The 22,717-nt window shown below is 35.4% G+C and overlaps 1 protein-coding gene across 1 annotated transcript in view; it reads left to right on the top strand.

The window, feature by feature from the left end:
- LOC111504793 (uncharacterized) overlaps nt 1–22,717 on the top strand; it is a 78,520-nt gene that overhangs the window by 37,109 nt on the left and 18,694 nt on the right. The window contains exons 6-7 of the mRNA XM_074186374.1: nt 12,329–12,596; nt 19,214–19,345. Coding sequence (XP_074042475.1) covers nt 12,329–12,596; nt 19,214–19,345 — 400 coding nt within the window. The remainder of the gene's footprint in view (nt 1–12,328; nt 12,597–19,213; nt 19,346–22,717) is intronic.

Genomic DNA, 22,717 nt, shown 5'->3' with positions numbered 1-22,717 from the left:
ACTTCCCTTAATACAACCATTACAAGGAAAAACATCGTCTTTTGTGAAGAATTCAAGGCATTTTGTCGAACTACTAGGGTCAATTGAGGTTACACAGGAAGATCACCTAATTAGTTTCGACGTGGAAAGCCTTTACACCAACGTTCCGGTCGAAGAAGCACTCCAAATCATACAGAGAAAGCTATCCGAAGACGGGAACCTGAAAGAGAGAACGAATCTACCTATAGAAGTAATTATGGAATTACTAGGATGCTGTGTACGAAACTGTTATTTCCAACTGAAGGATGAATTCTTCACACAAGATGAGGGACTGCCAATGGGATCGCCACTTTCACCACTCATAGCCAACATATATATGGAGTGGTTTGAAACTCTGGCCATTGAAGAAGCCCACAAGAAACCTCGAGTCTGGTTGAGATATGTTGAAGACACCTTCATAATATGGAACCATGGGAATACTGAACTAGACGCCTTTCTGAAACACATCAATAGCGTGAGACCTTCCATCACTTTCACAATGGAGAAGGAAATCCACAATGAATTGCCATTCTTAGACGTTTTGGTGAAGAGGACCGACACTAAGTGGGAAACATCTGTATACCGAAAACCCACTCATACGGGACAGTATCTGAACCACGAATCCAACCACCATCAATCGACAAAAAGAGGAATCATCAAGACTCTATTAGACCGTGCTTTTGGGCTCTGTAATACAAAGGAAGGTCTCGAGAAGGAACTAGACATCATCAAAAATGATCTTCAGCGGAATGGATACTCCAAAGCGATGGTAGAAAAGACTTTGGCTAAAAGACAGCAGGAGCCTCGCAAGGAAGAGAAGCCGTCACAACCAGTGCTTGCACTTCCCTACATCAGAGAATTATCGGAGAGGATAAGAAAAATTGGTTCCAAGTACAACATTAGAACCTGTTTCAGATCCGGTAACACTATCCGTAGCAGCCTCACGAAAACCAGGCCCCCAAACGCGGACTGCGATTCCAAGAATTGCATTTACCGAATACTCTATGAGTGCGGAAAATCCTATATTGGTGAAACTAAGAGGCCATTGAATGTTCGCATTGCCGAGCACAAGAAGCACACATAGCGAGGAGAAACCAGCAAATCAGGAATAGCAGACCATGTTTGGACCCATCAACACAACATCGAGTGGTCCCAAGCTGAGATCTTGCACAGAGAGGAACATTGGTTCAGGAGAAAATTCAAGGAAGCCGCATACATGTTGTCCAACAACGTATTCAGCCAGGCCAGCGTAGATATACGAAACATATGGAAACCCATCATCAAACGAAAAATTACCAACTCCCGCCAAAACGGTCATCTCTCACAGAATCAGTGAAGCGGAAAATGGAAAGTAGAGAAAGTGAAAGTATTTCAACGACCTATAAAATAGTCATCTCTCGGAGGAATCAGTCCAGTCATCACCCGAAGACGATTGTAGATACCAACAATCGAAACGTCGTGAACTAACGTGACTTGGAATCTCTACACTTTTTTATTTTTTTATTATTTTCTTTTTTTCATTCCTTTAATTTTCATTTATTCAATTATTATATTTTTACTTGTAGGTTATTTCACTATCATTTCATTTCAGGTTTATTGTTGCTTAATATAATTGTTATTTTCAACTATTCTTTTTAATTATTCTTTTTTACTTGTTTCAGGGATTTCAAATCATTCTATATAGTAGACAATGGAAGTCCGAACTAGTGAAATTCAGAAACGAATCCCTTTAAATGTTGAATGCATCATTTCATTCCTCTTTTTTAAGTATTTAAATAATTTTTTAAAGAAAAAGGTTGAAATGATAAGTTTGAAATGCATTGTTTTAGAGCTCTTTCATGAAAACTACTTGATTTTCTTCAGGAGGAACATTCCCCATTGCAAAAAATACATCTAAAAGATTGTTTTTGAAAATGTCATCCATTTCACAAACAAATAATTACCCTAATATAGAAGATCATACATTGATCACCTCAGTGAAATATATATGCCTTCCTACTAGATATTGATAAAAATTTACATGATATTCAAATCAGAAATAATTCTGAATTTCAATAATATAATTCATAACATTTTAAATAAAGTTCCAACCTCCCTATGCCAGGGTTTCACTTTCAAATAATAACACTTCTTCACTTGTTTTTATCAAAACTAATAAGGGTGTTGTCAATTAATTAACTTCAAATTGGACATATTTGATATTGGATTTTCTCATTGATTCACTTATATTACATCAGATGTCTCTGATTACACTTGCACCATAACAGTTCTCTTTTGTTCCATAGTTTCAACATAGACAAATAAACACACCTTTTGAAACTGAATCACATGATAGCTGTCATTGTCAATTGTTTGTTGTCTCTCTCTTTGTTCTTCAACCACATGTCTTTTACCGGTAATACATAATTTCATAAAAAATAAACGATTCTTAGTAAATTAATTCAATAATCTTCTTTGTATCAGCAAGGAGTCAACCTCTTTCAATGTAGTGACTTGTTTTATTGTATTGACATGTTTCAATTGTTTAAATGTAACATTCTTTTCGACACGGCCATTCTCACTAACAGTAAGTTGAGTGTTTTAAGAGTACACGATATTTTAAATAGACTAAATAATTCATCAGTTCAAGAAAATTCAGTAGTTAGCGAAAGTAATACTAAAGTTCCAATACCAATAATAACAATGGCACCACAACAAAATGTTCAGATGAACTGGGATCTTTTGAAGTCTCGACTTGATAATCTGAAACCTTTCGATGGTGACAGTGTAGCATGTAAATTTTCGATATTTTATTTTGTTAATAAATAAAAAAAGTTTTAAAGCAACATAGATTTTACTCCGTGGTGACCTACCCTCAGCGAACATGAAAATGACAAATATATATGTGTAAACTCATCCACAGAAACCTTATAAAAATCCCATTGCTGATCTGGATTCAAAAACCACCTTCAATGATAAATAACATTTTTACAAGTTGTCACTACAAGAAAAATTTTAAGTTCTTGATTCACCATCAGAATAATTCATAACTCCTCTCACTGAAACTGCATACGTTATAGTCCTATTTGTTTTTTAAGAGTTACAACTTGTATTTCTGCTTACTCTGGCAAGTGTGATTTATTTTACTGTGTACCAGTCTTGATCTTGAAATTATTGAAAGTAGGTAAATAAAATTACTTCAAAGAAAATATCCTACTCATTTGGCGTCCGATGTCTGTTTTCAATGGAATTTTCCTGGGTGATTCATATGAATGTCTGTGTTTTGGTTATTGATAAGGTTCACAAGGAGTGTCTTCTAAGTGAAATTTTCTTTTGGTATTTTTCGTTTGATTTCAATTGTCAGCTGTTTGATGACATTTCGACTGTCAACTGTTTCAGTTTTCGTCAGTGCAGCCAATTTAGCTTTTGAAGGTATCTGACCAGATACAACCAAACATACCATTACTTTAATGGGTTCAGATTAATCCGTTATGCATGGACCTTGCAAATATTGAAAGGTCGAAACGCTAGTACCCTATCTTCTAAAAAGAAAAAGGGGAAGAAAAAGGAATTCTTTTCTGGGCAAGAGAAAGGAATTTTTTTCTGATCAAGTTAGGATGGTAGAATTCGCAGAAGCTACAGGTGTCTGTCAAACAGGCGTCTGCCATACAGGTGTTTCTGTTTTTGTTCGGCTGACGAATCCTGAATTTGTTAACTGATCCTTAGTGGATATTCAGTTCTACCCATCTCATTATCAACCACAACGTCCTGGCTTTTGATAGAGGCCTATATTGGACATTTACGACAATTTGGCGTTTGAATACTTTGTACCACGCCAACGCCTTTTTACTACAAGATAAAACCCTTCACGGAAGATGTGTTTTCCAACTTTTCTTTTCATTGTTCTCTTACTAGCGACAATATAGGACAGTTTAAAAAAACATTTATAGGGTTGTTGTACCCGGAGGATTTTCACCCAGGAAATCGTCAGAGTTTCTGTTCTGGTTGGTTATCTCCCAAGCTTTGGTTAACCCCACGTTTACATATTAAGAATATTTTTGGTATTATGGTTCCAATAGGGCTCACTTGCCCGAAGTATGCAATCCATGGGTCAGCCTGATGAACAGCTGATTGCACTCTGATAGAATGAAGCTATCGTAGAATCGCTTCCCTCATCACTCCAGTCCTGGTTGGCCTGGGATTCAGTACTGAGTTTTGAAAGAGCTGTCGCCAGAGGAACAGGTTTCACTTATATATTTTTTATATAGGATAAAATCCTACCATTCAAATTTTTAATTATTAATGTACATTCAATCTAGATACACTCAGGTTGAAATATATGTTTTTCAACGATTATATGTATATGTATACCACCACATAGTACTATGCGCTGGGAAAATGATTCCTACCTAATCAATTAACCTCTCGAAGTATCAATATTGAATAATATTACTAGAATTACAAGTCTTATTTCTGGGAAATTTTACTCTGAACCTTTGAAGAGTTATCCATATTAAATGTGTGTATGTTTAATTATGTTCTGTTTATTTAATGATTAACACTCATCAATTTGATAACATCTTATGGTAAAGTCTCATAGTTTTGGGTATAACAACTACTTAGTCATTATTCGGTTGCTCAACTTTCCAAATAGGAACTCTTTGACATAGACATTTTGAAAGTTGCAGTGGCCCCCCTTTTATTTTTTTGACCAGTCAGTTACTGTACAATGATATAGTTTTGTTTGTAAACGAACCCATAGTGCCAACCGTTGCCGTCTGGATTACTCCTTTTCATTTATTAGGAAAAGTGCTGCACCAGTAATGCACTAAATGAATTTATTGATAGGTGATTCATTGATCAATACCTATGAAACATTTAACGATGATTCTTTGAATGAACACATCTTCGAATGTATTCAGGAAAAATTGATTGGAAAAGCCGCGTATATGGTTGGAATTAGACCAGAGTTCAACACTTGGGAAAGTTTGAAAAATGCTCTGAAACAGTGTTTTTCTGACTGTAGGAATATAAATTTTCTTGTTCTGGAACTTACTCTGTTTGGGAAGTAGGTTGCAACTGATTAGAAGTAGCGTGGTACAGAGAATCAGTAATGATTCTAATTCAAGTAGAGAACAGAAACTTTGTCAAATTTCTCATTATGATAAGGTTGCACTTGGCACATTCATCGCTGGATGTACAGACATTCTGAGAAATAATTTACATCTCAAAAACACAAATTCTCTTGAAGACCCGATGGCCGATGTGAACGAATATGAAAATTTTGAAAAATTATATGACACCGCCCAAAATAATTATAGAACCAAATTCAATACTCCTACAAACAGACATACTTACACGAACAATGTCTCAACGAACACCACTTTTTGGCAATCAATCACAAAGACAATTTAATTATCCCAGCACCAATTTTTCAAATTTGAACTCCTCTTCGAGACCCGTTTGGCCCAATCAACCAAAAATGGCCAACCTAGGCAACTACCACCTATAAAATACCCTACAAATCGAGAAGGGTTTGGTACCCCCCAAAATGTTTTCAAACCCAAACAAATCTCTCCAAATGAATTGCCAAAACCTGAACCCATGTCGACTACTTCTAGGAACCCCACTAGGATGTCCCACCAACAAATTCCCCAGTACCGGCAAGACCCCAGAACCAATTTCAGAACGCAATACGGTTTAAATCAATTCCAGAACCAATCACGATTCTTCCAACAGAATCAAAGGCAAATTTTATTTCAGAAAAATTATTTTCGAAAGAATATGAAAACTTGATTGATTTCTATGATCAACCGGCTAACCAATATCAATATTATGAACACCCAATATTTCGAAAACGAATTCGATCAACAACAATATTGTATCTCAAACGATGAAATTTCAGACCCTGACGAAATCGCAAATTTTTAGGTAACGAGCCAACAAGACCAATCGACTTAGCCGAAATCAATCTCTCATGTAATAATGCTTTACCATATGTAGAAACAAAAAATCCCAAATTAAAATTACTCATCGATACGGGAAGCTCTCGATCGATTATCGAACCTTCGATAATTGAGAAATTATTTCCAGATAAAATATATCATTCCAATACCGTAATAAAAACGGCAACCGGCTGTCAAAAGCTCAGATATCAAGCTTCAATACCAGCCTTTTCTAAATTCAATACGAATTATGAAATTTATTTCATTTTATTCGATTTTCATGATCGAAAATCCATTTAATTATCGAGAAATTGATAGGAAAAAATGCTGAAATACCTTTTAAATTCAGACAACCTTCAGATTTTAGTGTTTCCTTTTCAGTAATTCGACTGGAAAAAATAATAAAAAATCTGCCAGTGAGTTTGTACGAAGGCAAAATTTTGACGATCGAAGGAAGCATGAATAATCTCATTATTACACAAATATTGGCTATCGCAAAAAACGGATATGCCCCGATTGAAATTCAAAACCCCACCGATGAAAAGATTTCAGTAAAATTACTCGAACCCCTACCTGTCACCCAATTTGTATTCTCGACATATGGAATATTCACTTTCGAATCTTTCACAAATCCCAACGGACAGACAAATGACCATTCTCTATCAAACAGAAGTGACCTGAATATCACAGACTTAATTCATGTTGACCATATGAATTCAGAGAAAAAGACCGCTATAATCAGAGTATGTGAAAAATATTCTGATATCTTCCTCAAACCAGGAGACGAATTGACATTTACTTCAAAAATAAAACATGAGATAAAGACTACGGACCAAAATACTGGTACACACTAAATCCTATAGGTATCCATACATCCACAGACAATAAGTCCAACGTCAAATCAACGATATACTCGAGAAACATATCATACGACCCAGATGTAGCCCGTGGTCGTTCCCCATTTGGATCGTGCCTAAAAAACTCGATTCATCTGGTAAACAAAAATGGAGAATAGTCGTTGATTATCGTAAAATCAATGAAAAAACAATACATGATCGATACCCAATCCCCAATATTAATGACACATTGGACAAATTGGGACGTGCTCAGTATTTTACTATACTCAATTTACCCAGTGGGTTCCACCAAATCGAAATGGCCCAAAATTTTATCGAAAAAACCGCGTTTAATGTGGACTATGGTCACTATGGATACCTGACGATGCCGTTTGGTCTCAAAAACGCACCATCAAGCTTCCAAAGCGTAATGGATGAGGTTCTCAAAGACTTGCAAAATAAAATTTGCATGGTCTATATTAATGACATCATCATATTCAACACCCGATTTCAGGAGCACATTCAAAACCTCAAATTGATTTTTTCCAAATTGCGCGAAGCTCGATTGAAGATTCAATTAGATGAATCGGAATTTCTTCGAAAGGAAGTCGAGTTTTTAGGACATGTGATCACACCTGAAAGTATCAAACCTAATCCTCTGAAAATTACAGCTATCAAAAATTTACCAATTCCGAAGACTCAAAAGAATATAAAATAATTTTGGGATTATTGGGTTATTATCGGAAATTCATTAGGAACTTTGCCAGACTCGCGAAACCTATGACCAAATGTTTTAAGAAAAATGAAAAGGTAGAAATACGAAAGACTTTGTTCATTGCTTCAATACATGCAAGTCAATACTCATGTCCGAACCTATTTTAGCATATCCTGATTTTGAAAAACCATTCGAATTGACCACAGAAGCCTCAAATTCCGCAATGAGCACAATATTATCCTAAAATGACCACCCAATATGTTACGCCTTCAGGACACTGAACCCAGCAGAAGTCAATTATGTGACATTCGAAAAAGAAATTCTTGCCATCGTCTAGAGCTGTAAATACTTCCGGCCCTACTTATTTGGTCGAAAAATCACAATATTTTCCGATCACAAACCCCTTCAGTGGCTCTTTTCTTTGAAAGAACCCAACTCTGGTACGCTGGCGTTTGAAACTCGAAGAGTTTGAATACGCCATAAAGTACAAAAAAGGCGAATCAAATGAAGCAGCTGACGCTCATTCTAGAAACCCTTCCAACGTCGACTTAAATGCCCTTATAAACTTTATCCATTCAAAATAATCCTGATGATGTCGACGAAATAATCAGAGACATATTGACAAACCCCTAAGAAATCCCCGATTTGGACGAAACCGTTCTCCAAATTATTGAACCCCAAAAATATTCACAGAAATCAATATAATTTCCGACGTTCAAGAAGAAAATGAAGAAAATTCTGGCTTAGAAACTGTTCAACTTGTGAAAATCCTATATGCAATATTCCTATTTCAGAAGGCGCTTCAAATACATATAAATCAATTAATTAATAAATCAATTCGAATCGAACATGTGTCCATTATTGGACACATGTTACCCACAGGACCAGTGTACAACCCAGCTGATTGAAGGCAATATCACACTAATTGCCAACCCATTTCAATCAAGGAGGCTAATCTATAGCCTAACAAATTACTCATGAGGGATTGCTGATCATCCCCGTACGAGAAGAAAGAATTTTCTCTAAGTGCAGAGCTGACCGATATATCGAGATAAACACCCCCGCACTCGTTAAAATTTCCATAGCAAGTGAAGTTCGAATAACCCATAAGACGTTTCTCAACAACATGGTGATTCAAAAGGGAACACCTCTGATTCTACCAAAAATCTAAATCAACGATGTGGAAACCCCAAATGCAAACGAAACACAAAATTTCTCCAATCTCAACTTAGTTGAAATGTACGGGTTCCACAACTTAGCAGGAAAGTTGTCACCAGTCAAAAAGATCGACGTAGCCGATAACACCAATAAAATGTTGATCTTCGAAATCATCTTCGGATCGATCATATTGGTATTGATTCTGATAATACTTATCAGAAAAAAGAACGAAAAGGGTACTACACTAAAATGGTCTCACCCTAAGAAGACAAAGAAAGACGAAAATATCCCGGAAATTGAAATGGTTCCATCCAGACAAAAATGACTCCGTCATTTTTAAACTTAAGGAGGGAGGAATTATGGAAGGACCGTTCCCACGATTTGCTGCTCTCATAGAAACATGATCTGCTGACAGCGCTTTTCCATGAAATGCTTATCTGGACTTGCGGAACGATGCACATCATTTTAACTCATATTTTATTCATTCTGTTTGTAATTTTTGCTGGAGAAAGTCGTCTCTTTTATAAAATAAATACTTTTTTAAAAAGACAATTTTCTGTTTCGAGTATTTAACTCGCGTACTTCGGGTGCATCAATTTTCTACTGTGCGGGCGTAAGAAGCCTAATTTTCTTAGTACTTTCGACAAGATATCAAGGTAGTAAAATGTTCACGTTGAAAAAATCATTTTACGAACTCATTATTGAGACAAAAAATAGAGTGGATTTTATGACTTTTGTGGTTTTGGATTTGTCTATCGTTACATATCTGACGGACTACGAATAGCCATGATGTTCCCTAGGACACTAGACTAATGACCAATGTAGTCGATGCCGATGACACCCAAAAAAAAAATTAAAGAACTCAAGAACGGCTGGACCAATTTTTATCATTTTTGTGTTTTCAGATTTGTCTTCGTCGGAAATAGGATTAAAAGTATTGAAATATGATGGTTCATCAATAATAATAACAATATTAAAAGAACTCAAGAACAGCTGGACCAATTTTTATGATTTTTGTTTTTTGGATTTGTCTTCGTCGAAAAGAGGACAATAAGAATTGAAATATTATATTTCATGAATGAAAATAATAATGATAATGATAATAATCATAAGAGAACTCAAGAACAGCTGGACCAATTTCTATAATTTGTGAATTATAGGATAATAAGTATTGAAATATGATATTTCATCAATGATAATAATAATAACAATGAACGAACTCAAGATCGGCTAAACCGATTTTTATAATTTTTGTGTTTTGGATTCGTTTTCTTCAGGAATGAGATAATGAGTATTGCAATATGATATTTCATCAATGAAAATAATAATAATGAGAGAACATAAGAACGGCAGGACAAGTTTTATGATTGTTGTATTTTTGAATTTGTCTTCATTATGCAAATTTAACTCTCACTCCCCAGCGAATACGACGACCCGCTCAGCAAGTGAGGTCACAGTAGCTACTGTGGTGTAGCATTCTTTCATTTCGCCAATTCGCTGATGTATGTTCATATGTGCATTTTGTACATCAACACACTCCATTTGACAACCATATAACGTTTCACTACAAAAGGTAATGAGAAATGCGTGTTATTTCTAATTTATTAGAGAAATAATTCATATTTTATCAAATGAATGAAATACCAATGGGGTGAGCCAACTCTCCTACAGCAGGAAATCTTCGATAAACTGGTACTGGGTTTTTTTCATCTGAAACACTTCTCACTACTACTACTGCGATGATATCATGTTTACCCAAAACGTTACGTTCACATTCAATATGAAACCCATTGAATACGTTTATTAGGACGATCACAACAAGCTATGCGAACGTCTCAAATTATTGATAGCCTATCGAGATGCAGGAAATACTTCACAGCAACAGAAAGCAAAAATTGCCAACGCCCTCTGGAAGATGTTTGTCGCGTTATACCTCAGATGGTGATATTAATTGTGGTGATTTGAATTTGTATCATATGGAGATCCACACCACTGATTACGATGTTGCTAATAGAAGTTACGTGGATGGAACCGATAATGCTTACTTCAATTATATGTCAGCTAGCTAAGCAATACGAAATAACCCAAGTAAATGAAAAACTAACAAAATTTCCAGGTGACATCTCCAAACAAATCACCGAAATAAATTATATTCTGCAAAACTAATTTTACTTTTGACTACATTATATCGAATTCCCTTTGATTTCTTGAGAACTTTTCTACCCTGCACTTTGTAGTTGTATTTGGAACGTAACCCTACAAAGTGCGTGATGATTTTACTATTTGCTCCATCTTTCATTAACCCAGGAAGTTTTTTATTCACGACTGGAATTTGAAACTTGTTATCTGGCGAATAATCAGAAGTTTCAAATTTTGATAGGTTATTTTTGATGATTTCTGAATAGACATCTTCACACATTATTTCGTAGATGAAGCTATCTGTATCCAAGCGACATTTTGTCGCTGACATGTCGGTGACATTTTTTTGTTTAGCTCCAACTTAGGAAGAGGAATTCCGATTTTCAATTATGGAATATCATTGACCTTAGGTCGATGATGGCCACTATCTTGCACTGATGAGTGGGTAATGAGCCCGAAACCGGTCTGCAAGTGTGCCCGTTCCAAAATTGAAGGTCGACTCTTTCAGTTGTATTGTCAATTGCATATGCAGGAATTTGTCTGTGAAGATTCCCGCACTGACGCCTGTCGGATATGATAGTCGTCAGTCCATTCAATCTACTGCGTAGGTATATTCGAGACTGGCTTAAACGTTTAAAGTTCATTTCTTCAGTTGTTTACTGCCAGTCTTCAAACATAGTCCACTGACTAATAAGAAAGTAATTACGCATAACTCTTGTATCAAGAAAAAGAAGGGTCTGATTATTTTCTATTTCGATAGTGAATTGCAATTTTTTATCATATCTATTGACAATATCAAGAATTTCATGAGATTTGTCATAAGGTATTGTACAAATGATATCGTCAACGTATTTCTTTAAAAAAGGAATTTCAAAACTCAGTTTAGGAAGTATATTTTTTCAAAAATATCGTCCATTACGTATTGAGCTATTTGTATTTGTAGGTTTATTCTGATTATTTTGTAACTTACAGTAATATTAAAATACTGAAAATGAAGGAAAATTAGTTGCATCATTCAAATATATATATATATATATATATATATATATATATATATATATATATATATATATATATATATATATATATATATATATATATATATATATATTTATAGTTATTGTGATTCTTATTTAATCAGTAATGATGATTGAATAACGAAAAAATGGATTGTTGGATGCATACGGAAGTCTGAAAATAGCAAAGTTTGGCATGAGAACTATTAGCAGTGGCAATTATAGGGAATTTCCTTGCAAATTCCTACCCGAAATCATTCATGTGTATCGGAAAGTGAGTGTATCATTAGATATGAAGAGAGGTAATTTTCAGAAATAAAAAATAAATTCCTTTTTCTCCTGAAGACGCCAAATTGATTGGTGAAACGCGCGGCGAGAAAACAATTGCAGTTCTGGTGATTGGAGAAGGTTCTCGTTTTGTATTTTTGAAGAAATTTGTTGAATACGAAAGAATTCCAACCAATTTCTTTTGCTCATGGCAGTTTTGCTGAAAATTAGTACAATCTACTTTTTTTTTCACAGGTACAAAATGAGTGATACATATGGCGTGATATTAGAGAATCACTTATCACCCGCATGTGGTATGACTGCAAGGATCTTTCAAAAAGCGGACATTTTAAGTACTGGAGCAGGTCTGGCTTCGGGAGCAGTATTTCTTGCAGCGTCTTTCACTAGTATAGCTATCGCTCCAGCAGTATTGCTAACAGCAGGAGGTCTAGGAGTTACTGCCGGAGTATATGCCTTAGGACGAAGTATATACACCTTGATCGATCGCAAGAGGCACCAAGAGGTTCATTTCTTATATTATTATCAGTTCAAATATCGCGGATATCATCCATTTCGTTTTTCTTTAGAGCTTCATGAATTTTGTAGATTCACACAATACCATTATATCTGTATGATATTCGAAATCTCTGACTCAACTCTGATGCATATTGAAATATTTTCACTCAACACGCATAAGAACCTTGGTTACTGTGGCAATAAAGTTCTGCGATACTTCTTATTTTTTCCTGTCACACTAATGGCAGGAAAATCATTTAGAGACAGTTACAATGATTGAAAAAGGAGTGAAATGTCAGAGATAGTATGAAACATTCGGGTGACGGGGGCAGCACAGCTCCAGCAATTGATTTATTAGTATTAATATTTCAGCACCGTTCTTCATTCTGAAAATGAAGTGACGTCGGGGACAGCATAGCTACATCTAATTTTTCATTGTTAACTCTGCCACCTCCATAATTTAGCACGATATTTCTGACAGAGAAAGAGGTGAAATTGCAGAGACAAAATAGGGAATCCAGGTATCAGTATCAGAGCGGCACAGCTCCAGCAATTTTTTTATTGTGGACCCTGCCACCCTCAAATTTCATTAACCAATTACTGACTAGGAAAAAAGTGAAATGGCAGAGATGAAATAAAAACTCTGGCATCACGGGGGCACAGCTCTAGCAAAATTTTCTTCAGGAATTCTGGAACCTTCATGTTTCAGCACTTCATTACTGACTGGAAAAGAAGTCAAATGACGGAAGTGAAGCGCCTTCCATATATTTTAGCGCGTTTTTACTGAAAAAGTATTATGTCAAGGGTGGCATAGCATAACGTGTTGATTTTTCAAATACGATATCCGATAATTGTTTACCGAAATTGGAAATGACATAATACCTACGTATACATTCATTATTCAATCGCAGAAAAAATATCAAAACTTTCAATATTTCTTTCCTTTGAGTAGTGTTTTCATATGCTCCATTGAACTCTAGAAATACCAAAATTCATTCAATTCCAATATGGATTCATTTAACCAATTATCCATTATCAGTTCTTATTTGTAATTCTGCTGGTGCTCTCAAGGTTCTCCGAAATCCTTGCAAAATTATCCACTCATATATAATTTATAACACCTACATAGTAACTTTTTTGTCAATATTCAATTGTCATTGTTGTTTCTTGATAGACTCGATTTTTTCCACACCGAATATCTCTATTTTTGCATAGAATGTAAAGATATTTTGAAAGGTAAAAATCAAATTTTCTTTTACAATTATGTCTTCCATTACCATCTTTATATTTTTATGGTTTCAATTCATACTCAAAAGTTTCCTCTCTTAACCCAATGCACTACTCATTGTGACGTCTGGTAACAGCTGGTTCGTGTTCAGGACATGATATTCAAGTAAACATCACATCTCATCAACAATGGTAATATATCCATGAATGTCTTATCTCAAGGTCAAATCAAAATCTCGATATCACTTGTTGAGAATAGAGAATCAGCAAGGTCAAGATCATATGTTATGACATCATTTAAGGTCAAACATTGAGGTCACGTGTCGAACAAGGTTGGATCTCAAGGTCAAACTCCGCGTTCGGGGTCATATTGCATTTTCATCTCCATGTCGTGAAACGTCCTTCACGAACAAAACTTGCCGTTATAGGTCAAAAACTATGATCACATAACGAATTCAGGCTTAAGTCTCAAGATCAACCCCCAACTCAAGATCATATGATCTTGTACAAAGCCCAAGGTTGTGTTGTAATTGTCGAAGTCTTTGTTTAAACTAATAATACTGATGTTGATGTATTACTCGACTTCGCCGCATACCTTCAGAGCGCTCTAGAATACCCTCTCAACAGTCAGGGAGCAATTATACTGGAGATGATGGATGAGCATTCTGAAACGTCGTCTAGTATGTTACAAATCGGAATAACCCTGTTCAGAACCGAGCGGTAAGTTCTAAACAGGCGAGATTACCTTTTATGTTTAACTAGATGTTTAGTCTAAACCCAACTGAAATACGAATCTTGTATACTTTAAAAATTTTATTAAATAGTAAACTAACAACTCCATCAACATACGCAAAACATCCAACAGTAGGTGTTCTTTGAATAGCGAACCTTATAATTTTTAACAAGATCATTCATTCAAAAACCTGATTCTTATCGAAACACTTTCGTTAACAATCCTTAATACTATTAATAGGTACGTCGTCTTACTCAATTTTTTGTCTCAGAGAAAATACCTTAATCAGTTTACCAATCATATAACATCCTATTTAATCTTACAGTACTCAAACAGTATAATCATATTCTTCAATATCTATTCACCTAATTTATAACACAGAATCTCTCCAGAAACATAAGTATGATAATAAACACATAAGCAATAGTAAAACAATTACCTGAACTCAGTAGTAAACGATAATTTTCAACATGCAAGAAAATACATATACATAAAACATTTCAGAACCTTTTACAATCAATCAACCTGTTAACATAGAATTCAGATGTACATGTCTGTAATGGACAATAAAATTCAATTTGCAACAATAAGTAAAACGATTTATCAACATAGATTGGGTATGGATTCATTTCATATTCAAAATCAATTCATAAATCATGGCCGTTCAGCGTAGCCAGTTCGACAGTCATTTTCTTATCGGGTTTCAGAAGGGTGCGAAATAAACATGGTTTGTATTCGCGATCCTTATTTAGTAACTTTTTACCGTCTCAGCATATGACTTTTCTTTTTTATTTTCTTTTGATAAATACTCACGTAGGGTCATGAATATTTTTGAATTTTCCATTATTCTATACTTGAAAGGACTTATTTATCTTCCCCGGAATATTTTTCATTCGTTTACCGGTACACACTTTTATTTTTTATTTAGTTTTTTTTTTAATTAGCTACTCGCACAATTTAGTCGCTTAATTTACGTTTTACTTTACTTATTTTCTTAAATGGAATTTGATTCCGTTTCCAAATACATTTTACATTTTTCGGAATTAAACACTTGCATTTTACTAGTGGATTCGTGGATTTTTACGCACAATCACCGATAATCATAACTGCACAGAGACACGTTTAGGCCGCGGTACGATTTGCAACTCCCCTTCAGCGCGGTTTCCTCCGGTTTTTATAGCCCGCGTCTCGCGTCATCAAATCAGCGTACGTGACCTGGCGACATTCGCACGTGAGGCTGTTTGTCGGGCCATTAATCTTTCGGCGGCAATTAACGGTGACAGTTTTATGATCCCATAACATATTAATTTCGACATTCACTAAGATTTATGATCTCTTATCGGTGCCGCGAAAAGATCTTCTGCGATCGCATAATTAGGTCAATAGTTTTCATAGTCCGGTTCGTATAGGTTCAATTTATCCACTTTAAATTTTTACTTAATATGATTTGCTTTTCGATTCATTACAGTGTGACGTCATTCGAGATCAATTTCCAAATGAACTTTTCACAAAGATCTACAGATCATGCAAAGAAGTATCTTTCAGACACAAAGTGTAAGAAAAAACTACTTTCATATAAACATTGAATTACACGAAAGAAAAAATAGTTTCGAAATAACTACTTTTATATGAAATCGGAATATACCTTGAAACATTCCGATATTTCACTAAAGCAATTAACTAACTCTTCAGCTATGTAAGTCTTCAGTGATTAGTAAATAGGTTTTCAAAGACGATTTAATTAGAATTTCATTGAACTGTGATATAGTTCTATCAACAGAATTTTTTATATAATCGGCATATCATTCTTAATGTATTTCTCAAACAGATTCCTGTTTGCAGCTTCTAGTTTTCATTTCGTTTGAGGTATATAAAAACATTTCGAGCAGTTATAAGAATTGCAAAATGATCACTTTCTTACAGTATAGTCTTTGAATATGGTCAATACAAATTTAGATCCATAAGTATTTTCTATGAAGTCATGAGAAATGAGACATAAAACTGCCTATGTTTTATACCACTTGTATTTGTAACTAACGTTACTGCAGTTTCGTCCTATAAGGACTTTTTCAAACGAATAGGTACAATAAACTTTCAGATACAAGTGGTATAAAAACTATGGAAGTTTCATTTCTCTCTCTCCTATCACTTAGTAACGGCTATATCCATCAATTTATTTTCTATGGAGTTTTCCAGTTGTTGGCTATTGGGTGCAAATTTTGGGGAGTGGTTGTCGATTATTTTTTTCAGGCTTTCTGTATCTATTAACATTTTAAATCTGCTTATCATCGTCATCCATAAATATTCCAATTAGTGGCACATCTTTATCTTTTTTTACATGTGCTGTTCACAATTTTATCTATTTAAAACACGACTAACCCCACTGACAGTAAATTATGGCTATTTTGAATTATAATTTCGTAATCATCACATATTTTTGTAACTGTTTTCTGTAGCAGATCTGAGATTTTTTTAAAAGAAATTATTGGTCTCTCTTGTTTGATGATCATTTATATTTCTATATTCTGTAAATGTCAGTGGAATTTTTTTTCTTTATGGTAAGTATATACTTTCAATTCATGAATAGAATCAAATGTAATCAAGTAAACGCTTCTGTTCATATAGAGTTTCAGTTCGTTTTAAGAAAGGTACATGAGAAATGTACTTAAGAATTTCATTTTGTAAACTCTTTGAAGGTTTCAAAGTTGTATTTGAAGTATTTCACGAAAAACTGATTGAATACTGTAATTTTGAATGAATGAGTAAAAAGTAAATAGGCTTCAGATGCTTCAGAGAAATATAATTTCTTATTTTATATAGTATCCTGATAAATTGTGGTACTTTCTTCGAGTTGCATCTACCTGAATATTACACGAAAAAGTTTCCATCGATTTGTAAACTAAAAAACTCAATAACAGTGGACTTTCCAATTCTATTATAGATATCCTAACACTAGTTTGAAAGTTTATGACTCGGAGGGCTTCAACATAAATAATGATTTTCTGAAATTCAAACTGAATTTGTGTATATTTAACATAGAGGAGGCATAAAGCCTTGCGGTGCAAGAGTCTCGTGCCGAAAATACATTTTGAAAAAGTATGGAAAATCTAAAAGTACACGCCATGATTTTTTTCTGTGCTCTCGTCGGCGCGGCGCACGAGAGCATATGAATGAATAAATCAATATAAAAAAACCTACAACAAGTTTTTTTATTAACGCCCTAAAAAGATGGAAATAAGATTTAAATCACATTAAACATATTCATTTTCCAATTACTTCACAAAATATAATTGTGAATAATAAGATTTGAATTTAACTAATCATTGAGATTTAGCCTCAATGCTGCACAATGTAAATTCGAGTAATCTCAGTCCGAAATAGTCTCGGACACTTGTTTAAACCAGAACGAATTTTGAGGAGACCATTGTGTCACCTATCGTATATATGAAGAGACGAAGACGACAAAAAAACTGTTGATTATGTCCATTTTGTTATGTTGCGTATCCTTGTAGTCAGTTCAAATGTTATCTAACCTCAATCATCAATTATTTAAATCAAATAAATAAATAAACAACCTAGAAAATAGCCCGAACAAATTCCCACATGAATGCGCATGAGCAACGGGAACAGTTCTTAACAGTTCAGCCTCGAGAGCAAGAACGATTTGGGATGGGTTATGATAGTTTAGGATCATTTCGCAGTCGACACCAGAACACAGGATTCATCAATCCGAACTTATCCCCAATAAACCAGAACGCTCCTACGAGCGTTTTGGTTTATTGGGGATAATGTTCCTACGAGTATCGAAGAAATATCCGTCAATCATTCCAGAGCTTCGTTCAAAAGAGTAATAGCTAATACAAAACAAGGTTTGCCCTTGTGCCCTGAGGCGGTACATTCATGATATCATTTTATACCCTGATGTCACTCAGTCCTCGGCACGCCCTCAGCTTGACGTGGATAGTAATTTGGTAATATATATATATATATATATATATATATATATATATATATATATATAATAAACAACCTAGAAAATAGCCCGAACAAATTCCCACATGAATGCGCATGAGCAACGGGAACAGTTCTTAACAGTTCAGCCTCGAGAGCAAGAACGATTTGGGATGGTTTATGATAGTTTAGGATCATTTCGCGCACCACTTGTTTCAGCTCAAAGCTTACTCGTGTTTGACGAAACACCGTTTGACTTTGAAATGGTCCGTCTCTTAGACAGATTGCAAACCAATACTATTGACGCCCATCTCAACAAATTACACAAATCATGGTATGCATCGTATGCCTGTTACTACTGTTGACCATTGAGGAGTTTCCTGATTTGGAGCCAACCCTGGACGTGGCAGCAATATACGGTACATTATCTGTATGTACCTTCAACGGTATAGGCAGCGCACGCCAAGATTGCTCTCAGGAAGCAAGAATTTTTATGACTTACCGAATACTTATTGTTATATTCTTACCAAAATTACACAAAACATTTGTGAATTGTAGCCTATATGTTATCTAAATCCGTTCAGTCATTTACGCGTGAAAGAGCCACAAACATACATACATCCATCCTCACAAACTTTCACATTTATATCAGTATAGAATATCAGTACAGATTTCTTCATATATTGCGAGTGATAATATCGTATTCATTTCAGTCGATGAGTTTTTCAAATTCAGAAGCAAGGGGGGCGTATTTAAATATTCTTGCTGGAGCCCTAGGATTTGCTGGATCTGGTGCGACTATGGCGGTTTCACAATTAGCTACTAATGGCATCGAAATTGGACAGGTAAGTTTAACGTTACCCGTGAGGTTGATATAAATGCTGGTCCAAACAAAGACGTATAATTTTTTAAAAAACTCAAAAAGTAATAGAATCACCTCCACTATGTGTTTTTACTGTTAATCAATTTTCCTATGAGAAATTGTAAACGGTTTTTTCGAAAGGAGTATTTGCAGTATTTTTTTGGTAACATTACGGTAGTGTTTCTACAGGGCTTCTAGGCCACCTGATTCATAAACATCATATGATTTTGCTAGGTCTAGAAACCTCTTATGATTCCAAGCTGGCCTATAAATCTCATACGGTTTGACGGTCCGCCAAGTTCGATTAAGGAAAATAATTCATTGCTCGGAATCGAACCATAGTCCACCGCTATGGTTGGCTTGTTTGTGAAAGCACTCACCTGAAATATAACTGGTCGAATGAAGTGATTGTTGGTAGTGAATGGGACATACTTAAGTCAAAAAATTAAAGGCTGTGGAGAGAGGTGGAAAACCACAGCGACAAGTATCTGCAGGAAAGTCCATATGGGGTGATATTCATGTTAAAGCGGATGGAGTTATTTAATTTATCTCGAGCCTATGAAAGAGCCGCTTTGACTTGTTTACTGTGAGTGTTGATGTCGTTTGTGGAAAATACCACAGTTTCTTTTTTTTAAACAAATAGAATTATATCATCACGGACAAGTGGATGCAGAAAAATCATCAATACCCAGGTCAAGTTGATTTTCTTGACATACTTGCGTCGATCATGAGAAACTACGCAGTTTGGGTGATTAGAGTAATCCAGTCTCATCATTCGGTTGCTTGAAACGCAACGAGTGAACGCTACGTTTTGAAGTTCCATTAGTTCGAAACACGATCGCTCTAAAAATGACACTGCGAGTGGATGTTGCATCATGTGTGTTGCTTGCTACCGCTGCTCACTGTCACTGCACTTTGCGCTTCGGATTCAAATGATGTATGGAATTATGAAAAAATGCAAATCGGGGGTGCACCTTGAAAGAATGATTCAGATATGGAGTACGCGAAGTTCATATGATGTACGTATTAACTTGTACATTGAATGTCGATACCACATTCATACGAAATCGTGATGAAAACATAAGAGAAGCCGTTGTAATGACAAATTTTCATCATTATCATGGATTGTGCAATCCATCAGCGACTTTATCTTCCTTCTCCAAAGGAACAATCATTCTCCTTCGCAAATAACAGTCATGATTTCGAAGATTGCACTCAATTAGTCGTTGAATATAAACTTTATTCCTTATAAACTTTCAATATTGTCCAATTCATCGGCAACTCCGCCTTTCTTCTCCGAAGTAAAAATCATTCTTCTTCGCAGATAATAGTCGTGTTTTCGAAGGATGCACTCAGTTCAATGTTAAATTCGAACTTCATTCCTTAAAAAGGTTCAACATTCCACCCTCCATTAGCGTTAGTTGACTGAAGTCAATTTTTACTTTTTTGTTCATCTTTTTCAAGTGAACTTTTGCCAAAGTCGAAGTTTTATGCAACATCACTCACTTATTAAGTTTCTCGATGCGTTATTTCAATACTTCCATTTGTATTTGTGAAGCTCTTCTACTGCATATAGGTTGTCGTTTGCACCTCACAACAACGTTGCCAGCTGAAGCTTTGCGAGCATCCTCAATTGCGAATCTTCGTACCTACTACTTAGTGGTGGCATCGCTGGGAAACATCGGATATTTCAAGTAGCTGATTTTTACAGACTGAATGTCTGTATCTCCATCAGTAGTACGCAGGGGTCGATGACGAAATATGTAACAGAGGTAACGGTGCAGGAGTACTTCGTACACCGGAACGATGAACATTCGATCATTTGGTCTATTAATTTCATTGACTTCTCGCAGTTCTTTAATGGTGGCCACTATTTCATTGTCATGTGACGTATTTTCTTCTTTTTTAAAAGCCACCAAAAGACTTGGGCGAACACATGATTCTTTGGAATCGTTCCATTATATGTACCTCAGCAGATAGTCATTACATGTTGAGAAAATTTCATCGAAAGATTGTCGTTGGGCATGTATCAGGCTAGATAGCCCTCTACATGGGTTTGATGATGTCCTCGTTTTTTATTTCGTTCGAACCTTTCGTGCATTCCATTGCATATGTGAGAAGCGTCCACTGTCAGTGACATCTGGAATCTGAATCTGAACTGCCTGGTTTCTCACGAACGACGTCATTTTTCATCATCCACTTATCTGTGATTTTGATATTCTGGAAATTTCTCTATTTTTCATGAACGGCGTCAACTCTCATAGTAAACAACTTAAAGTGTATCACAAACATCACGTTTCATGGGTTATCCTGCACAGACTTGTCACTGTGTGATTTCACCGCTCTTCAAGTCGAAACTTTGATGAATAGACACTAGCATTGGTATTCATGGAGGCGGTTCATTTCCCCTCACTTGAAAATCCCCGATAAAACAGTTTTTCGATGTTTTTACTAGCCAATCAGGGCGCATATCTTTATACTCGGCAGCCATTTCGACTCAAGTACGTTCCATTCACGACCAATTATTCACTTCATTCAACCATACACGACCAAGAACATAGAAGGAAACCTACATATTTTACACTACAACCAATAACACTGCATGGCTTTCTGTCATCCAATAATAGCGGCAGCCAAGGACGTCTCACTCTGAAGCCCATCTGTTCAAATCCATCCCACACCTCACATTAATCAAAAGCACTTCAACTATTGCTCATTTGATAATGGCACCTGCCAATTACATTCCACTCTGAAGTTCACCCAAAAATCGCCTAAACTCAAATCACCATTACACCCCACATAAACACCCTCCGGTACAAAAACACCTCCGCCCATATGTCGCTGTCACCATAATACACACACTATCGATATCATAGTTCCAACTTTTTCTCTATATCTTGTGGGATCTCACTTTGGCGGAAAACTAACGTACCAGCCTCTCATAAAGATCAACTGCAGTTGAATTCCGAACGGTGAAAACTTTTTTCATCATTTACAGTCTGTGGACCGTGAAATCGTATGGGGTTTCCAGGCCAGCCATAAATAGTATGGAATTTCTAATCCAGTCGAAGCTTCTAGACTAGGTGATCTAGAAGCCCCATGATCCTAATGAATTAATATTTCATGTCCAAAATAAGTAGTTTTCTGAAATTACAGTAAGGTACGAAGAATTTCATCGATAATAATCAATCCACTTTCGAACAAGGCAACTGTGATTTGAACATTTTGAAAAAATTGTTCTCTGTTCATAGGAACCATAAGTTTGCAAAATCATACAACATTGGCTGAATTTGGCGTTCACATTTTCCAATTTTCCGAAGATAATTATTTCATTGTAATCAGAAACAAAAAAAAT

Source organism: Leptinotarsa decemlineata, unplaced genomic scaffold, assembly GCF_025532065.1.
Source record: "Leptinotarsa decemlineata unplaced genomic scaffold, Ldec_3_MD MMD2_tig00078422_RagTag_RagTag, whole genome shotgun sequence".
Taxonomy (NCBI): domain Eukaryota; kingdom Metazoa; phylum Arthropoda; class Insecta; order Coleoptera; family Chrysomelidae; genus Leptinotarsa; species Leptinotarsa decemlineata.
The sequence above is the reverse complement of the archived record's forward strand: the minus strand, read 5'-3'. Positions and strand labels throughout refer to the sequence as shown.